This window comes from Sarcophilus harrisii, chromosome 1, assembly GCF_902635505.1.
Source record: "Sarcophilus harrisii chromosome 1, mSarHar1.11, whole genome shotgun sequence".
NCBI classification, from domain to species: Eukaryota; Metazoa; Chordata; class Mammalia; order Dasyuromorphia; family Dasyuridae; genus Sarcophilus; species Sarcophilus harrisii.
In genome coordinates this window covers 353,831,095-353,852,720 of record NC_045426.1, presented here as the reverse complement: position 1 = coordinate 353,852,720, position 21,626 = coordinate 353,831,095, and the positions used below count along the sequence as shown (strand labels likewise).

Sequence of the window (21,626 nt, the reverse complement as noted above, 5' to 3'; positions counted from 1 at the left end):
CAATTCTAAATACAATGCTAACATTTCATATCATAATTATAAACTTGAGGTAATTTTCTTTTCTTATTCCTTCAAAGTTTTTTCTCAGTGCTAATGAATTAAGTCTTCTAATAGACTTTCCTCTGCTTCTGCTATATAACTTAACAGATAATTCGAACAGGCAAAATGTCAGAAAGCTATGTTTGTTTTTTCCCCTCGCCAAAAGAACTGCCAAGTCAGAAGTCATATAAATTTTAATTATCCATTGACTATTACTTATACAACAAAACCTATTAAATATTCTTCAAATGTGATCATTAAGGATCAAAGGAAATCAAAAACTTCATCCAAAATCTCTATTCTCAACAAGCAGCATGAATAACTGCCAACTTTTTTCTCACTTTAAATATTCACAGCAATATTCAACTTTTAAGTAACTCATTTTCAATGTTTTGGTCATATTATCATTGGACAAATGACTGCTATTAACACTCCAGTCCATATTTTATGAATGTTAGGCAGAAGTTCTAGTATCAAATTTATAGCAGTAGTAATGAAAACTCAGCCGGAAAGTTTTACAAAAGCAAGACTAATCAGTGCACTTGGTAGGTACAGTGTCTTGTATTAAATTGTCACTCTGTACATTATATAGCATACTCTTACTGAGAAGTGATATATTCCAGACAAGACATAGGTAACCTGGGAGAAGTGTAGGATTATTAATCAGAACCCAGACAGAATTTATTTTAAATTAGAAAAGATGAATCAAATGTAAAAAAACAAATTTATTGATTTATAACATCAAAAGCTTATGAAATATCAAAAGTTTTCCCAAATGCTAGAGAGGTTTCACTATTTCAATTTTAGTTCTACATCTAACTTCCTTGAGAAAGTTTTCTGTTTAATGGGCAAGTTCAAATGAGCTTTAGTTAAAATGATTATGGCTATATTTTCCCAAGGCAGCTTTTATCCCTTTAGGCAGTTCCAAATAATTTTTAGATTTTAACTCTCTTAGCATGAGAAAACATCAAGATTTCAGCTTGGTACTTTAAGTTATGTCAAGATGACATGTTTATTTGTAGTATTAAAACTCCCCATTAAGTGAAACATTTTACAGTTACCTATAAACATTCATTTAAAACTATTTACAATTTGTATTATGGAAGATTTGTATACTGTAACCAATTAAGTTATAGAAAAGTTACATAAACAATATAGGTCTGATGCCCAATCCTTTACAAATATGAAAAAATCACTATCACTGGGTTATCAAATCATCAAGTATAAATAGTATGAGGTCAGCAATATGTAAGATGAGGCACTTTAACAATCACCCAAAAAGGTAGTTGTGTACAAAACTGTAACAGAAATAGTTCTTACTATTCATCTTGTCCTAAACTTCAGAAGTGATTCATTGGATATTCTCTACACATAGTCTTATACGCCTTATATCTCTTGGCTCTTTTGCCTCTACTTCACCCAAGGCAACATAACTGTTTAGTACATAAGAAATAAAGGCATCACTATAGTCCACCGAATGTGCAACAGTACATAAAAATGAGAAACTTCTACTGGTACATGTGTTTCATGAAATCAATGCTAGACTTTCTGCATGATTTACTCCCAGAAAGCTATATATTTAAACATATTAATCTTCCCAAGTCAAAAATCAAACCTATTACTAGACAAAAAAGAATCTCTACTCTCTTCCTAGATACATACCCCCACAAAAGTCAAATTGACATCACTCAGTTACTTTAACTAAACAATTATAGGTGCCAGGAGTATTCTTATGTCATTCAATTTTTAAAATATTCAGGGATATTTTTAAAGTAAATTTACCAATGCTTTAAGGTAACAGCTCAAAATGACAACAAACTTTGGTTCCTCTACGATATCTGTCAAATTTCTCGAAACTGTTTTTGAAGCATCCTTTAAGTGACTATACATTATTTTGCTACTCCAATCATACTCTTCTTCCCTTTGCTACTTTACCCCAGAAACATCAGCTCTACAATCACATTGAATATTTAGGTAGTGAACACAATGAATATTTGTTAAATGAATGAAATAATAGAAATAACTTTATTTAATGATACTAATAGACTTTTAATTTCAAGTACTATATTTTTACCTAATGATTAATGTCCACATTGCCACAACAAATGAAATGGTGACTCACAAATGATTCAGAGGGCATAAAAATCTTGGTACGATAAATGATTAGACCTAGGAATTTTCAGTCCTATCATCTAACAGTCTGTAAATAACATATGTAGACAGTTAAATCTTAAGTCTATGCAAAAGATCATGTAAAATTCCTATTTCCCTAGATAACCAACTGTTCTTTAATAAAAATATTACATAATACAAACATGGGTACTTCAAAATCCATTCTTCCCAGTTCCTTGCATTTCAAATTTTTACTGTATTAAACTGCTATTATCTCATAAACAGATAACCCCTAATTATGACAGTTTCTCAATTTTAAAGTCAACTGTCAGTCAGTATAGCATAAGATACATTAAGTCTCCTAAAACCAGAAGCCAGAAAATTTCAAAACAAATGGAAAGTAAAAATTTTTATATACTTAAAATGACAAAAATTAAATTTGGCAAAAGTAATGACTTTTATTTACAAATACATGTATCAAGATTACAATAGAAACACTAGTGAAACCATCTGAACAAAAGCAATGATTTATTGGTAATGGCATTAAAGGAAACATTGACAGTCTCTGGCTAGGGTCAAGCAATTATCCAGGAGCCGTAGATAAAGTGAAGATCCATTTTGATTGCAATAAGGTCTTTCCAGTGTCTTCTGCATCTTAATGGCTTTCTCCTTTCTTACCAACTACCTGGAAAGAAAAGTAATTTTGCTTAATTTGATTTGGAAATATGAATAATATAAACAATATAAACAAAACAGATCTTCCCCTTGCCACCACCCCCCAAAAAAGTGGTAATTTCTATCACTGGATCTTTTTGGCATGCAATATATTTATAGTGATGGAGCAAATTGTGACCCTTAAAGATTAAATGGAATACATGCAGGAATTTTCTGGTTACTCCACACAGTTTTCCAAGCAAGGTTGGCAATTCAGAAAAGTTAGCAAAACAGAAGGCTTCTATATAAGTGAAGCAGAACATATTTTTCATACTATTAAAATATTTTTAATTAGGTGCCTATTAAAAAGTTTGAAGTTAATAGTATGCTAAATATCTATCTGCAGGCTGTTGACAGGTTTCGAAATTTCTTCTACAATAACAAACATGCAATAAAAAGGCCATCAGAAAACAACTAATTTCTGCAATAGGGAGAGATGCTACTTTCCTTAATGCAGTTTTCTACTATATTTAGTTGTTTTCAGTTGGATCTGACATACTGGCTTCAATAAAAAAATATAAAGTTCTAAAACTGTAATTGTAGACTATTTAAGTCTATTTTAGAATCAAATTGTAAAATTTACATCCTAATAGCACTTAATCCTAAAAGTCTACAACCAAAGAAATTGCATTTTTAAAAGCAGAAATAGGTGAATATAAAATGCACTGCAATTTACTACTTACAAACTATCTCCTGACAACAGCAGTATTCTTTATCATGCAACATTCATGTCAAGTCACCAATATACAGGGTGTTCCAAAAATCTTAGTGCAGTTTTAAGTTATCAAACCTTAACTTTAATTTCTTTCTTATCACCATTAAGCTTTAAAAGCTCAAAGCTGCATTAAGACTTTTGGGACACCCTATACATGACAAATCTAAAAGATAAAGAATATGGCTCAGCCTAACATCATTAGAAACTAAGTTCAGGCTGCCAATTACTGCTTTAAAGGTCATTTTTGGGTTAGAGAATAGATCATATGATCTCCAAGATCTTTTCTTGGCTCTAGCATTCTAGGGCAAGTTTTTCTCCTATATATGGGAAATTATTTTAATGACCAACAAAAATGGACTTTTGATTCCAGAAAGAATTATATCAAGAATTTTTAAAAATTAATAATAGCATAATAATAGCATATAGAGCTGTAAGAATAGGGAATGGGGAAAGAAGTAAAGTGTGTGTAAGACTATCAAAGAGAGTAAAAGACTCGATTGTCTCAAGAAATGAATATAAACAAATTATTAAAAGCATTTATTCTTCACTTGTGGCAATAAGCACAACAATGAGCTTTTGGATTAAGCAAACAAAACAAAACCAAAAAAAAAAAAAAACCCTCACTAATATATTAAATATTAAAATGTTAGCAGATGTGTAACAGTGAAGATACAAATCTGCATACTGGTTTCACAGGTTGATACCTCTCAACTTGCCAATGTGTACTCTCTGTAAAAAAAAGACATTAAGCATACCAGTACATTTGGATTTCCCAGCCCCAAGCCCTAAAAGATTTTCTTCCTTCTTCTCTGAGGTTCATACATCATTCCCCTGACTAACAGCATCTAAAGTACATCAATACCGGTGCTAAAGATTTAGATTTTTAGAAAAAGATTCAGACTGCCTTCTATTTTTAATATTTACTCCTACATTTGGCCTGGAGTTTTCTATTATTCTGAATCACAAAATAACTTTAATCTAAGTTCTTTTAAGTTAAAATATACATTAAATTAAATCAAAAGTAAAAAGAAGTAACTGCCTCTTAAAAGCCTTCCAATCTATCAGAATACAAAATTAATCAGAAATACATTAAAACATTGCACATCCACACACCCTTCTTCTTCTCCCCCTCACCCCCACCCTTCTCCAATCCTCAAAGTCTACCCAAAACATAAAAGAACCTGAAAATGCTATCATGGGTTAACCAATACTTAATTTACTAGATGAAATTAACTAAAGGATACATGATATCCTAAAACAAAAACTATAGAGCCTTCAGGACTGATTATTTCATATCACATTAATTTAGCATATATAAAAATCAAATATAATTGTACTTCAAATCATGATTAGAAGTACAAGTTCTTTAAAATGCTTTGTGAAATTAAGTACAAAACAGCAGAAAATTAAAAATTAACAGAAAGCAGTATAAGACACATGGTATGAATAAATAAAAGCATTTAGTTGTAAAGAAAACAAAATTAAAAGCACAAGTGAGAGAAACGACTAAGATGGGAATTGAAGAAAGAAGGCTGATGAAATATGGATACAAGAAGGCTGATCCAGATGATAGGAGCTGTAGAGAAGGCTCTTGCACCACCAATGGTGATACTGTGGAAAGGGTGAGAGCAGACAGGTGCTAGATGAGCAGAGAAGCAAGGAGGGGAGTAGAGTGGGACAAGATCAATCTTTATATTACTTCATTTAAAAAAATCTTCTGTGTTTTTAGTTCATTTGAGTTGGATTAATCAGCTGAAAAATAAACAGACAAAAGTGTTACGAATATAGCTGGCAAATGTGAGTGGCCAATTTAGAGAATAAGGGGAAGTATAGTTTCATTATAGTAATAAAAACCTGTTTGGTTTTTTATATGAGTAGCATTCCCACATACAAATAGAAACAGGAAAAGCACCTACATTTTTGCTGATTTTGAAATACCTATTTTTTTGCTGATTTAATGACAATTACAATTTTTAATTTTAATAAAAAGTAGTAAAACAAAGCAATCTACTTAAATAGCATATTTTAGCACCAAAAAATCCCCACTCTATTTCCCCAGATTTTAGACTGCAAGCTTTTCACTCTATATAACATTGGGGATTTTATATATTATTTCCCCTTCTAATTAAAATTCATAAAATAATCCTCTTCTCTGGATATGCATTAAAAACTAATTGTATCAAGCATTGCAACAATCCAATCTGAAATCAATAATGGCAATTTTACATACTCTTTATTTCAAATCAATTCTTATGTAGCCTGAGAAATCACATGATGGCAAATAGCAGGTAGGATGAAGAATGAGAGTTCTAAAATAAAAAATTCTGTTGACAGTTAAATGTGCCTCCTTTAGTATCACCTGAACTTGAGTCATCTTAAAGATACAATGTTGGTAACACAATGAGAAACAACTCCTCCCTCACTCCCAAGATAATAAAGTTAAAAGATTCTATTTTCTACTCTTCAAAAGTGTTATAACAAAATATTCACTGCTAGTTGCTTCGCTACACACATCAAATATTTCTTCAGTGTATTGAATAGAACTCCCTAGGTTAATTTTAACTTGACCTGAAAAAAAATCTTATTAATAAGCCCATTTAAATTTGGACTGAGAAAATAAGAAAAGGGAAAAGACTGTTATACTTCTGGACTTGTCAGCATCCCTCATGCTTTCCAAATTCCATGCCTATGCTCATGCCATTTATTCCAATTTATAAAAAGCCCATGAGGCAGAGGTTGTTGTTTGTGAATCTCCTCCAGTGCTTTGCAATTATACAATTTTTTGCTAAATGAATGACATGGCCTCTCTCCAATCACAACTAAACAGCTTGGCTGGAGTCCCATTATCTTGCCATGAAGACTTCCCAGAGAATATTTCTTTTGAATTTACAGGACCAGTCACCTATATAACTACTGAGAGTGGTCTCTATATTAATCCTGTAGTAAGTACTTTTGTGATACTTCTTTCATCATCATTGGTTGGGTAACTTTCCAAATGTTTTATGTAATTTTCCAAGTATTTATATCTCTGCCTCCCTAACTAGACCAAAAATTCTTTTAGTTAACAAGAAATGTGTTTTAGATTTTACTTGTATCTCCAGTAGTTAAATACAGTTATATAAAGAGGTGTTGAGTTTCATGTCAAAACTCATTTTTCATACATACGCATTTCTTATGCTATAGAATGTCAACCATCAATTCGAAAGAAAAACTCAAAACAAATGCCATAAAAATTCCTACTTTTTGACTGATCTTTTGCTTTCAATAAACTCAACTGATATCACATATACCACTGAAAAATCTTCACTAAAAACAATAAATAAGTGGCTATAAAAGGGGAAAAATAGTACATGTAATATTAACTAAATTCAAATAGCCTGTCAATTAACATTAGCTCAACATTCTATATTATAGGAATGGAGAAGCAAAATTAAAAAAAAAAAGTATGAAGCATATAAAACCATTTAAGTAACAAGACCATTAAACAAACTAATGATATATATGTAGCAAAATACTAAAATAAAAAGGCACCTAAGTCAAGAATGTATACTTCTAACACCTTGCTGGACATCCTGAAGGAAGCAGGTCATAAACTGGTCTTAAGAAGAGAATAATATTGATTTGGCAAATGAAAATAAAAATGACTAGACTAGATGTGAAAGTACATGAATAAAGACCAGAAAGATATGACTCTTATACAAGTAAAAAAGAAAGAATATGAACAGATGGTAGATGCAAAGAAAAAGTTAGTTATGAAGGTTATGTGTGAATATATAAAAAGTATCTTTGAAGTCAATTATTGATATAAATTGTGGTGAGGGATGAGGATCAATTACATCGGGCTAGAAAAATAGAAATATAAACATATATCTTTTACAGGATAATAACCTACAAAGAGACTATAAGCAAAGACTTTAGGGAAATAGGACGTCAGAGAACTCCAGATGAGGTACAGTTACGATCTGTTTAAACAAAGTATAATTTGACTTAAAAGCAGTCAATTAAGAACAGGGTTTTTTGTTGTTGTTGTTTGTTCAGACCAAAATTTCTCCCATGGGTAGTTATTTTTTGACCCTTCATCCTACTCATACAGCTAGATATATAGTTATTCCTGAAATAGTTCCAGAAAGTTAACCATACTTTAAATGATGATAATACTTGGGAATGTGATTTGATCATAGACATAGATTCACAGCCCCAACCTCTTTTTTCAGATAAAAATGAAGTTCAAGCAAGTAAATGATTTGTTCCAAGATAGGACTGAGATTTGAATCTAAGCCCTCTAGCCTGAAATATGGCACTCTTTCCAGTATTCCATGGCCTCCCACTAATACCTAGCTGAGATATTTATCAATTTTCAGTTTTATAAAGAACATGTGATTCATTAAAAACATTTATAGTAAAGGATATAAGCATCCCCCAGTCTTGAATTAATCAGCCTCCTCATCTCCATTCTTTGAAACCACTCCCTTCAAGGGTTAGCTCAAACTCCCTTCCAGAGAACTCAAATGATTTGTGGTTTAGTGCCTCCTCCCTTCTCAGTCCCCCCCTCCCCCCCAATTACTATGTATTTATTCTGTATATGTTCTAAATACCTATCTGTGAACATGTATACCCATAGTAGAAAATAATCCTTAATGCCAAAAAATCTCTCTTGTCTATTTTTGTAGTGCCAGTGCCTGGCACATGGTAGATAATAAAAATGTTTTTGAGTTAAGAATTTAGATTTTTATGATACTAGTGGTGATCACCAAATTCCATACTTCTAGAATCTTCAAGATTAAACTAGTTACTGGCCTACTGGTATTAACAATGAAGTGTTTTCTTATGATGGAATGAGTTGACATGTGTATGCTCTAGTCTGGACAGATGTCACTCCTATAAGAAAACTTCTATTTAAATATTACATCTTAGGTCACACCAAAGCTATCACATATATTAAAGATTTCTCAATAAAGGTCAATTGATATTAAAATATAAGTTGTCTTTTCATATTAAGAATATTAGATTAGTTCCAATGAAATGCACTTTTTCTATACAAATTCCTCAAACTGCTTTGTTTTTTAAATAAATCTTCAAATAAAACAATAATGAAAATCTTTCTAACACTGCAACCTGAAAGTTGTTCAATACAAGGTACTTATTATTTGGCAGTCATTTATTCCAATTCCTTTAGGCACCAAATACTAACAATATTAATGCCAGCCACCTTTCTATCATTTCCACTGTAACTTGTCTAAAATACTATTAGCCAATACCCAGTGTACCAAAAAGAATTAGTTGTTAAAGATAGTTACTAAATCCAGGAAGGTCCTTTTGGCTGATGAGACAATACATCTTATTTGATAATTTAACTTTAATTTCACATTGTTTCACGATAGAAAATTTTGTCACTTAACAGTAACATAATAAATGTGTTTATATTTGCTTTAAAGAATACTTCTTTAGACTTTCTGTTTCCTCCAGGAAATTGTTATTTAAAACAAACTTACTCGTTTGAAGTCATTCATATTTGTTGCTTGAACTGGAGTACCAATAAATGTAAAATATGAAATTCTCGTTGTTTCTTCTTCACCTTGATTGGACTGAACAAATAACTACAATAAAAAAGTAAAGAAATATTTTTATATGAATTTTTGACAAACATGCAAAAAGATTTTTTTTTTTACATTTACAAAAATAATTTCCTTGGACTATATTCTAAATTGCATTAGAGGTAAAAGCAAAAGAACAGAAATAAAATTTAAAGAAACTTATTCCTACCACTGTACATTTCAAGGTCTTCCTTATCCCATGAATTTCATTCATTTAATTTTTATCGTTCATTACCCTGGCTGTCATTCTTTTCATTCTTTTCAAAGTTTGTTGATATATAAGTAGCCTCTGCAACACTATTGATAAGTGATCATCCAGTGTCCAGAGGGAATCTCCAATGATAGAAAACTCATTACGTGACAAGGCAGAGCTCTAAATGTTAAAGTTTTATATCGGGCTCCCTGTAATTTATACCCAATTAATCCTACTTTGCCTTCTATAGCTCCACAGAAATTTTAAAGAAATTAAATAATTTAAAAAAAACAATTTACCTTTAAAAAACTTGATTCAAATTAAACCAACATTTTCCACATGTCAAAGCATGTATTAGCTAGTCCATAATTTTCCCTCAAATCAGTATTGCCTTCATCTTTGAGGGTAGAAAAGGAATTCACAAATTTAAAAGAAAAACAATAAGCCTAGTGACATATATCTATACATCTATAGGAATATATGCACACACACACACAAAATGAAACTCCCAAAACAGGAATGATTAGTTACATATATGATTTCAGAATTACTATGTTTAAAAACAAACTATCATTAACAAATATTTTTGATGTTTTCATGAAATATTACTTACAGTTACACTGTTAACATTTTGGAATTTAACGTAACGAAGTTGGACAATACCATCTTCTTTAATATCATCTTGTGTTAGTTCCAGGGCTTGAGTTGGTTCACTTCTTTCTGCCTCTTCAAAATCCATAGATCGGGGTAGATTGATAAAGATTTTTATATACTTAGGACCCTGACCTACAAAAAATAATGAGTTTTTTTAAATCTATAAATCAAAAACTTTGTAGGGAAACTTTTACATAGTCTGCTAACATCCAATAATTATTCAGATCTTAAGATTTAAAAGATTACGTATAAGTAGGGACATAACAAGCAAAAAGGCCTTGAAATCACACTATAATAATGAATATCAAATTTAATTTGGGGGATTTTTTTAATGGACTATCAACATTCATTTCTCCTAACTTTCAGAGCATACTAAAATCCCTCTTTATAAATTAAATTTGAAGAGAGGGAAAGAATCAGTCACTTAGCTGATAAGGGAGTCTTAAGGATTATAAACTTTAAAACCAAAAAGTACTTTGGAGATTAAATCCAACACCATTTTACAGATATGGAAACTAAGATCTACTGAAATAAAACAAAGGAATCAAGTCCCAACAGTAGGAAACCAAATTTTTTTTAAAGGTCACTTAGCTAACTGCTCAGAACTGAGAAATTATCTGCTTGCTCAAAAAGGGGAAACTCTCAAATTCTGGAATTATATGATGGCCAAAGCTTCCTTTCTTCCCTCACAACTTTACTATCTAATAATCTCAAAACAAGTAATGATTTCTTGTTACTATAACTCTTACATATGTGCTAACTATTCATATAATCTGTTATAAGCCAAAATATGCTGCCATATTTATTAAGGAAACGTTACCTCTAATAACCTGGGTTTCCAAAGCTAAATTTAGGCCTATTTGGAATCCCAAAGACTTCACAGTCAACTTGATTTTTCAAATCATAGAGGAGGATTTAGACTTCAAACTTAACTAATGGTCAACTTTAAATATATTTCCCTTTTTAACCCACAATTTTAATATATTCCCATTTTAAAAGAAAATGCCATCTTGCTATAAAAAAATTAATCCAAATCTATCATAAATGCCCATGCTAATCATTTATAATCAAATTAACTATTTTATTCATTCAACAAACATTCAATTAGAATGCCTATTATCTGCAAAGAATTATAGTAGGCATTGGAGAGCACAAAAAAGATTAGTTCAAGAAAACAGGATCTTTTACACCATTATGTTTTGATTTTTTAAAAAAAAGTTATCTATGAATTGTTAAAACAATGAAACCCGATTTCAACATTTAATAATCGATTAAAATTTTATAAAAATATTAAATTAAGAATGTATTTAAAGTTCATTTTTAGAGTAAACCAATTTTTATCCACTTCAATTTAGATATGCCACCTTAGTATATTTAAAAATCAATACTAGAATTCCAAATGCAAAATTTAGATTCTGTAATGAACAGTAAATACTATTCTTCAGAGTTCATATCATTAAAGACGTCAAACACTCCTCACTCCTATATAATTCTCAGTCAAAAGCTAACAAAAAACTGAATAACTAAAAATTTTAAATCTGACAGTCAAAAGAAGGGCTATTTACTCACCATTATCTGGCCCTTGAAATTTCATGGAATAAAGCTTAACAGGTTGATTGAAAGCCACAGTAATAAGCAGCTGTAAAGAAAATATTAGTTTCATATCAAGAAAAGTTTATGCAGTGAGAAAAAAAATTCACATAAAATATATCAAAGGCTAGCAGAAAAAAAATTACTTTTATAGGTGTGCATACTTTTAACATTAAAAATCTCTGTCCCCAAAGTAGATTAAAAATAAAAGAAAAGTAAAATACAACATTTTTTAATTCATACCCTTCAAAGTAAGAGGATTATAAAATACATAAATAGCTCATAATGCAAGAAATGTGGGAAGACAGAAAACATTTATATACTATTGGTGGAACCATGAATTAACTATTTTAAAAAATATATATTTGGTATTATGCAAGAAAAATGCCTCAACTGTTCATAAATCATTTGACCATCCCATTATTAAGTATATTTTCCAAGATCAAAGTTGGAAATCGATCCCATGCACACTAAAATATTTACGGTAACACTTCTTCTGGTCACAAAAAAACTGAAAATGAAATATATGCCCATCAACTGGGGAATAGCTGAACAAATTATGGCATATGAATATAATGGAATATAAAGATTTCAAAGAAATGTTGGAATAAAAACATTCCTTAAGAAAACATGAACATGAGTAAGCTCAGGGAAATGTAATGAGAAGTCTCCTAGGAACCCATGCATGATGAAGCAAGGAGATTCAGGAAAATTATATACATGATAAGTCAGTTGAATTTTAATCAACAATCAAGCTCATTTGTGAAAAATTGTTGATGTACCATTTACCTCCACTTTTAGCATAGAGGTTAGAGGGAGGGATTACAGATATAAGATATGTAGTATCATTTGGTTTCACCTACAACTTTTTCTTTGTTACAAGGAAAGGTAGATGCAATGAATAAAAGAGAAATGACTGAAATAAAAATAACAATTAAAAAAAAAAGTTTCAAGGAAAAACTGATGAAGTGAAGTTGTTTCAGTTCCTCCCAGAGCTGACATTTCTCCTTCCCAGAACTACTATATTAGATCACAAAAGAAAGGCACCCATTCAGAGATGAGAGGAAAGAAATAAGAAACATAAAATATCCCCAATGCCCTTGAGAGACCTGTATGGGATAGTTTTCCTCACCCTGTTAAAGACATAATTGAAACAGATGACAACATTTTACCTCTTTATTATAATTTAACTTCATTTTGTGGGGTCGAAATTTTGGCTATACAAAAAAATTTCACTCTGAAAAATTTAGGTTCTCCTGGCAATATTCTTTTATCAATATTCCATTGTCTTGGAATTTAATTTGATACTTAGTGGTATAAAGCCAGGCACTCCAGATAATATTCTTTTGCTTAATAATGTATTTTCTAGAATTAATTTGAGTGATATGAACTTCTCATGAGATCCTTCTCTAGCATGCCCTGAATATGTCAGGTGAAACGTGGGTGAACTTTGGTCAAACTGAGAAAATTTTGCCTATCCCTGACTTAAGTAAGGGAACTTAAAATCCAAACCAATTAGAATAAACAACTATAAATGTCACTCTTGAAAAGACCAATGTATATATACATTCTCTCTATATACAATAGCACTTTCTTTGCGACCTTAAAATCTTTATCAGAGCATATATTATGTTTGCTATTTCTATAGAAATTTCTTTTGCTTAATAGAACAACAGTCCCTTGAGGGCCAGAATCTACTTAATTTAATTCTGCATCCCACAAAGCTTTTTAAAACAAAGCCTCATACAGAGTAGATATTGAATAAATGTTGACTGAATTAAGCAATATTTAATGCAGTTAATCCATGAACATTTACTGACTGCCCAGCACTGCTCTAAGCAAGTAAAGAAAAAATGTTGAAACTTTTTCCCTCTTTAAAATATCTTTTCTACAGCGGCAAGATTAATCTTTCTTCTCTGTTCCAAAATCTTCAATGATTTCCTAGGGCCTATCATATAGTATATCTTTTACCTGGCATTAAAAATACTTTGTGATCTGATTCTATAATTTCATATTAAACCCCTTAAGATTCTCTGATTGCCAAAACAATCAGTATTATTCTTTGTTCTTCTAATACAAATGGAATGGCCCTTGACTCCTACAAGATGGATTCCAACAGTGTAAATATTAAGATCACCACCACAAAATAATCTAAACTGAATGCTGTGAAATTAAAATAACCAAGCTTAGTCTCAAATAAGGGAAACAATCTCATCTCTTCAGAGATGGAAAGCTGTCCTGTCAGACATATTCAAACTCTTAGTTATGTCAAACTGTCTTTTTTTCTCTTTTTTTATTTTTTGTTATGAGGCATAGTCATAGAAGAAGGTATATATTAGGAACTTCAGGTGATACAAAACCAAAAGATGTAAATTAACTTTTTTTTTAAGTGTTTCCTTTGACTAAGCAAAATGATACTTTTGGTAAGCTTTCTAGGAACAATAGGAATAAAATCCTATTTGTTTATTTTATGTTTTATAATGTCAGGGAAAGGATATTTATTTGAGACTAGAAAGCTGGGAGCAGATACCATTTTTTAGCTCTAAAAAGCTTATCAAATTTCTATTCAGAGACCCTTTAACATTTAGTATTGCTTCCAAATTTTAAGATAAATATTAAATACCTGTTCATCACAGTCAGATTCCAAGAAGGAAGGATCTTTGCGTAAACAGTTATCAAATCCATGTTCATCACTTTCATTAAGACATTCACATCCAGCTTTATTAATAAAGGGCATTAAGTCCATCTGGGGGAAAAATTAAATAAAGATTTCAGAGAAAAGATCTAATACTAATACCCTAAAAATTTAGGGAAAAAAAACAGTATTTACAAGTCTTCTCATTATTAGTTTTTAAAGGAAATGCATACATAATTTGTAATGATGCTAACACTCTTTTTTCCCAATCTTAATTATTAATTGAAACCTACTATTCATTATCAATACCAACTACCCCAACCATAAATCAAGATCAAAATGGCTGTTAAATATTACTTCAGATGTTAAACAAACTTGATACTTTAAAAAACACAACTCTCTACATAAGTACTGTACTTGATTCTGCAGAATAAAACAGCCTTTGAGGGAAAAAAAGAAACATTTCCTTATTTATATTGGATACAATGTATTTATCTTGACCACAGAACAGTAAGAATTAAAGTCAAAAGGTTTAGCCCACTCAAAAACAACAAATTTATTTGGAAACAACTCACTAATCTTCAGACAGCAAATGATTTAACTATATTTCTCAAACTCAAACTTCTACTAGACTGGAATAGCAATGCAAAATTTAAGATGTATGGAGAAACTTTAAAAATCTTACTTCTTTTTTCTCTTAGCATGGATCACAACAGAATAGAGTGGGTGTCAAATTTTACTGGGCAAAGAATAATACAACTTAATGTATTTACAATGTCATTCAAAAAAAAAAAAATCAACTTCACAGAAGAGGGAAATGATGAAATAAAATTTCCTGTGAAAAATACCTAAAAGTTGGGGCAGTTAGATAAGTACAGAGGATACAGCACTGGCCCTGAAGTCAAGAGGTCCTGAATTCAAATCTGGTCTCAGACACTTAACACTTACTAGTTATGTGACTTTAGTCATCACTTAACCCCAACTACTTTGCCCCCTCCCCCCCAAAAAAGGAAAAAGAAAAATACCTAAGGTGGCAAAGATTAGAAGCTTTCAATAAAGCAAGAATGCCTCTTTCTCTGCTATTATCAAAACATTTTAGAACTGCTGGCAATAGCTATGTGAAGAGAAAGTCAAAAAGGCATAAAATCAGAAAAGGCAAAACTTTCTTCTGGCTAGTATCATAATGGTTTACTGAGAAAATACTAAGAAATTTATAAAGAAATTAAAACAATTAATAGCATCAATAAAGTTGCAGGCCACAAAATAAATCCATAAAAATCAATACTATTTCTATGAAGTAATTACAAAATCCAGGAGGCAAATATAGAAAGGGAAATTCTCTTTAAAATAACTACAAAATGCAAAAAAAATTTAAGACAACCAACCAAAGTATTCTCAGTACCTATTTAGATACAAATACATTTTAATAAATATTGACATGAATATGAAAGATGATATAAAAATTAATAGCAGACTGTATATTTCTCACAATTATGAGTTGGAGTTGAGTTCTTCATTCAACAAGGGATAGAGGATTCGACATAAAAAATAATTATGATTACAAGAAACCAAAAAGCTTTTGTAGAGAAATTTAACATATAGCAAAGATAAGGAAAGAATAAAAAGAGGGACTTTGTATTTCTGAAAAAAGTCTTAATATCCAAGATATACAGGAAACTAACACAAATATATTCTGCCAAAGTAATATTTATTAACCATTATAAATGGTCAAAAAATCTTAACAATAAATTTCCAAATGAATTGGAAACTATTAATCAAATGAAAGAAAACATCCAATCTATTACCAAGAAATATGCTAATCAAAAAAACCCTGACATTTTATTTTATACCCAAGAAAAAATGACCCAAAAAAAAAAAAAAAAGAGTCAAAGGTGGAAGGTTTCAGCAAGGAATGAACAAGTATTTATCAAGCATTATGTGCTAAATACTGTGTTATGTATTAGTAATACAAAAAATTGGTTAAGTATATTACGAATATAAAGAAAAGCAAAAATACCATCCCTACACACAAGGATCTCATATTCTGATGGAAGAGAGAGCATCTAAATAAGCTATAAAGGTCTTTAATGGCAAAATTTACTTCTAGAAGAAATAAGAGAGCCACTAAAACTGCTGAGTAGGGGTGCCAACATAGCAAAATTTGCATCTTGGGAAAAGCAGATGAGTGTAACATAAATCAAAGTAGTGAAAGACTTAAGAGGGGAAAAAAAACTTAGTAGGCTATTGACTATAGGCAAGAGATGATATGGGTCTGAATTAGGGTAGCACCTGTATGAAGAGAAGGGGATGTATGTGAAGGAAGATTGTTTTATGTGGTTTTAGTACCAATAAGGTGTTCACTGAGTAAAAACCAAAGTTGTGAGTCTGAGTGATTAGGAAAATGGGAATAATTAAACTGGGATTAAGGGTGGGCTTGGAAGTAAAAACAATGAGTTGTTTTGGATCTATTAAGTTTAAGGTTTTCAATATTTACACAAATACAGACATAGAATATTGTGAGTAATGACAAGAACAAGGGTATGACTTTTAGTTTAAGATAGCCAAAAGGTGGCTTATGATTGGGGCAGGCTCTGCAGAAAAAAAGAGGCCGGAAATACAGATCAAAGAATCATTGACAAAGAGACAATAATTCAAAGAAGCTGATGTGACCACAAAACAGTATAAGGTGAAAATGATGTCTAGGATGTAACCCCACCCACTATTAATAGGGTTAACACATATGAAGATCTAGCAAAGAAGACTGAAAAAAAAACAGTGCTTTGCATAATCAAAACTCTGTAAAGGAGATATTATTATTATCCCCATTTTAGAGATGAGACAGAGGTTAAATGACTTACCCAGGATCTTATAAAAAATAAGTCTCTAAGGCAGGATTCACACTCAATTCATTCTGACTCCAGGACTAACACAATAGCTCTAATCTCTAGGAGGAGGGCAGTTATCAAATGTCGAATGATCTGGGTCAGGAGTCAAAACGCAGTGTTGAAAAGAGTAAGAGGAGAAGCAGACTCTCCTAGTGAAGATTTTCTCTTAAGAAAAATAGAAATACTGAAATATGAACCATGGAGATGACTGGATTAAGAAAGGTTTTTTGTTGTTGTTGCTGTTTTGTTTTTTTTTTAAGGATGAGGAAGAAATATTCATGCTTGTAGGCAGTAGGAAAAGGATCAGAAAAAGAAAAAGATTATAGAGTAGGGATGGTAAAGGAATAGGTGAGATCAGAAAAACCACCTCTTCAAAAATAGAAAGGAGAAAATAGTGGGGAGAAAAGAGATGAATAGCATAAGAAAAGGAAAAGGAAATGGCCTCAATTTTTTGATGAAATATGAGAAATCCTCAGTTGGGAAAGCTGAAGAAAGATTTTGAACAGTTTCTCTGGCAAATAGAAAAGAGAATCAATTTGGGAGATGTCAAAAAGATTCCTTTACTGCAGAGAGTGACCAGATGAGATTATGTAACACAAAGCTGTAATGGAAAATAAATAAATAAGTGAATGAATAAATGAATAAGTCTGTAGTAGACCCAATCAAAAATTCTGTGATTTTTCTCTGGTTCCATTTAGTAACTTGTGAATAGAAGCAAATAAGATGAAAAATGAGTGACCCAAGGTTGGGTTTTGGCAAAGAATAACTGGTAACTACACAGGGATCAGGTAGACATTGTGGTAGTGAACAGATTCAAAGATAATAAAAAGAAGAGAGAATAGCCAAAAAACGGATAATGGCAGAAGGAACTATGGGAAAATGGTGGAATAAGACAGGAAATTATAGGGTTCCCCCAAATAACTTAAAATAATAACTCAAAGTGAATTTTAGAAAAGAAGAAATAATTAAAAGTTGGAGTCAAGCAGCTGCCCCATTAAGACAATTTTGGAGACTATTAGGAAAGATTTGACCTCAATGTATAGTAGTCTAACCAATAGCTGAGGAAGCATAGATGCTGCTGGGCAAATTCCACCAAGTCAGCAAGCCCTCAGAGCAGCAGCTTATCTGGAACAAAGTGTTGGATCAGTGGAATGGAGTAGATATTCACTACAAAGTGGCAAATAATTATTGTAACCTCGTGTTTGACAAATGTAAACATTTAAGCTTCTGGGATAAGTATTCCCTATTTGGTTTTAAAAAAAATTGTTGGAAAAACTAGAAAACAGTATGGCAGAAATAAGGCATAGATCAATATCTTACACCATTTTATAAGATAACATAAAAATGAATACATGACCTAAATAATAAAGGGAGATATCAAAAGTAAATTAGAAAAACTTGGAATATATTATATTTCAGATCTATGGACAAGAGACATTATGAATAAACAAGAAATAGAGAGTACTATAAAATATAAAATGGATTCTGATTCTATTTTCATTTAAAAATGATTTGTATGAACAAAATCATTTAGCCAAGATTAGAAAGAAAGCAGCCAATTGGGAAAATATTTTAAAGCTTTTTATTTTCAAAATATATGCATAGTTTCCTTTGTTTGCAAAACTTTTATGTGCCAATTTTTTTTCTCCCTCCCTTAAAGATGGTAAGTAATTCAATATGTTAAACATGTATAATTCTTCTATACATATTTAGGAAAATATTTTAAGAAAATAAGAAATTAAGAAAATATTTTCTTAGATAAAGATCTACTCAAACATCTAGAGGACTTGATAAAAGTTTACAATATGCATCATTTCTTAACTGATAAAAGGCCAAAGAATGTAACAGAAGGTTTTGGGAAGAAAAAAAATCACTATAGTGATAATGAAAAATGCTCCAAGTCATTAATGATTAAAAAAATACAAATTAAAGCAACTTTTAAGAGCTACCATCTCACACCAATGAGACTAGCTAAAATGACATGGGCAAAATGACAAATGTTGAAAGGGAATATGGAAAATTGGGATACTAATACACTACTGATAGAACAGTGAACTGATCCACATACCTTGAAGAGCAATCTGGAACCAAGAGATATAAAACTAAATATACCCTTTTATCCAGCAATAGGTCTGTTTTCCAAGGTGATCAGGGAAAAAGGAGAAGGACCTACATGTTCTAAAAATATTTAAAGCAACATTCTTTGATGTGGCAAAAAACTAGAAATTGAGGGGATGCCTAACAAATGGAAAATGGCTGAATAAGCTATAGTATATGATTGTGATAGAATACTACTATGCTGTAGGAAATGAGGAGCAGGTTAATTTTAGAAAAAACATGTAAAAACTTACATGAAATAAAGAGTAAAAGGAATAGAATCAAGAGAACACAGAATACAGTAATAGCAGTAATGTTTGAAAAATAATTGAATTACTAAGCTATTCTAAGTAATATAAATATTCAAATAAACTACAAGGGTCCTATGAAGGACACTTCTAGACAAAGAGTTGATATATGGAAGTATGCATTGTATGGTTTCACATATTTATCTGTGACAAATGTTAGTCTTCTCTAGTTCGAAGCTGAGAAGGAGGAAGGGAAACAAATCAGAACTCAAAATGTGATAAAAAATTAAATTAAAAAAATTTTTTAAAGAAATTAAATAATAATTCATACTTATTAATATATTTAAAATGTATTGGTCATCCTGCCATCTAGGGGAAGGGGTGGAGGGAAGGAGAGGAAAAATTGGAATAAAAGGTTGACAGTTGTCAATGCTGTAAAATTACCCATGCATATAACTTATAAATAAAAAGCTATTAAAAATTAAAAAAAAAAAAAAAGAAATTAAATAAAAGAGTGAGGACTTGCAAATAAGCAAACAAATAAACCACTAAGGAATGGAGGGAATGAAGAGTATGATAAATAACAGATCTGGGGCTTTAAGGCATATGGAAATATATAATAATAAAAATGGAATGATACATAAAGGATTTTGGCATTTATATCTAAGACATAGAACACTGAGGATAATGACAAGAACAAGGATTTAAACATCTCTTTCTCTGATGGAAATGTAGAATAAGTCACTGGAACTAAATAGTTAGGATATTTGAGAAAAACCCACAATAAGTATGTTGAAATTCCCTCATATAAAGACAGGAGTTAAGAATAGAAAGAAAAGGGGCAATTATGTGGTGCGGTAAATAGAGCATCAGCCCTGCAGTCAGGAGGACCCAAGTTCAAATCTGGTCTCAGATACTTAACACTTCCTAGCAGTAGGACCCTGGACAAGTCACTTAACCCCAACTGCCTCAGCAAAAGAAAGAAAGAAAAAAAAAATAGAAAAAAATATATATAGTTAGGCTGAGCTCAATGAGGAAGGAAGATACTCTGTGAAGTAGTCCACCCCATTCTGGAAAATATGAAATTAAGCAAAAATAAATAAATAAATAAAATCTCCATAGCCTGGGCCCCAGAGATTTCAATGCCTTCCTTACAAGTAGGGGCCCATGAGGATTTGTCAAAAAGGAAAAGTACCATATGTACCAAACTATTTATAACAGCACTTTCTGTTATAGCAAAGAGCAAGAAATAAAGTAGATGGCTAACAAATGGAGAATGAATAAATAAATTATGGCACAGGAACATAATGGAATATTACTATGATATAAAAAATGATGCATCTGATGGGGGGAAAATGGACTTACAAAATTTCAGAGTGAAATTAAGCAGAGACAAGTAAATATACACAACAATGTACACGAACAGTAACAAAGCAATAAGAACAATGCTGCAAAATTATAGCAACTAAACCTTACCCAAAAAAAGATATGAGAAGTAAACTGCTCCTGCTCCCCACCCCCCTTTCTTTGAAAAGATGGGAAGGCCATGAGTGTTAAACACTACATTTAATATCAGAATGATTTTTTTTTCCCTTTCTTCCTTTTTTACTCTTTATTTTATAAGATACCTTATAAATACCTTATATAATATACCTTATAATATAAGGTATATAAAAATATAATATAAGGTATATAAAAATATACCTTATAATAACACCTCTGGGAGAGGTGGAAGGAGAGATGAAATGAAAAATGTAAGTAGTGTTAAAAAAATCATAAAAGACCTAAGATCTAATGGGTCAACTCTGTGATACAATTGCCAAAATAGTAGCATGATACTAAGTTCCATTAAGAGAAAGAATATACTGTTCTATTTGCCACATTTTTGGAAGGAATGGAGTACATCCAAAGGAGGTTAATTCAGATGTATGAAGAAACAAGGCCATAATAAAGTTTTTTAAAAACCTGGAGATACTGAATTTAGAAAAGGTAATATTTGTACATGGACATGGTACCTCTTCAAGTACCTGACTTGTGGAAGAAAAAAGGATTATACTTGTTTTGCATGGTCTAAAGAACTAGGAACAGTGAATAAAGTTTAATCACAGTTCCAGAAGGAAAAACTTCCTAACAAATTAGCTATCCAAAGA

At 31.0% G+C, this 21,626-nt stretch overlaps 1 protein-coding gene across 3 annotated transcripts in view; it reads right to left on the bottom strand.

The window, feature by feature from the left end:
- Positions 1-744: 744 nt before the first annotated feature.
- TXNL1 (thioredoxin like 1) overlaps positions 745-21,626 on the bottom strand; it is a 45,996-nt gene continuing 25,114 nt past the window's right edge. The window contains exons 4-9 of one of the 3 annotated variants that reach the window (XM_031945928.1): positions 14,235-14,357; positions 11,591-11,660; positions 9,981-10,153; positions 9,073-9,177; positions 4,266-4,309; positions 745-2,836 (exon numbers count right to left, since the gene is read on the bottom strand). In XM_031945928.1, the coding sequence (XP_031801788.1) occupies positions 4,271-4,309; positions 9,073-9,177; positions 9,981-10,153; positions 11,591-11,660; positions 14,235-14,357 (510 nt within the window). In that variant the 3' untranslated portion in view covers positions 745-2,836; positions 4,266-4,270. The remainder of the gene's footprint in view (positions 2,837-4,265; positions 4,310-9,072; positions 9,178-9,980; positions 10,154-11,590; positions 11,661-14,234; positions 14,358-21,626) is intronic. The other 2 variants (XM_031945929.1, XM_023496176.2) reach the window with 2 other exon arrangements.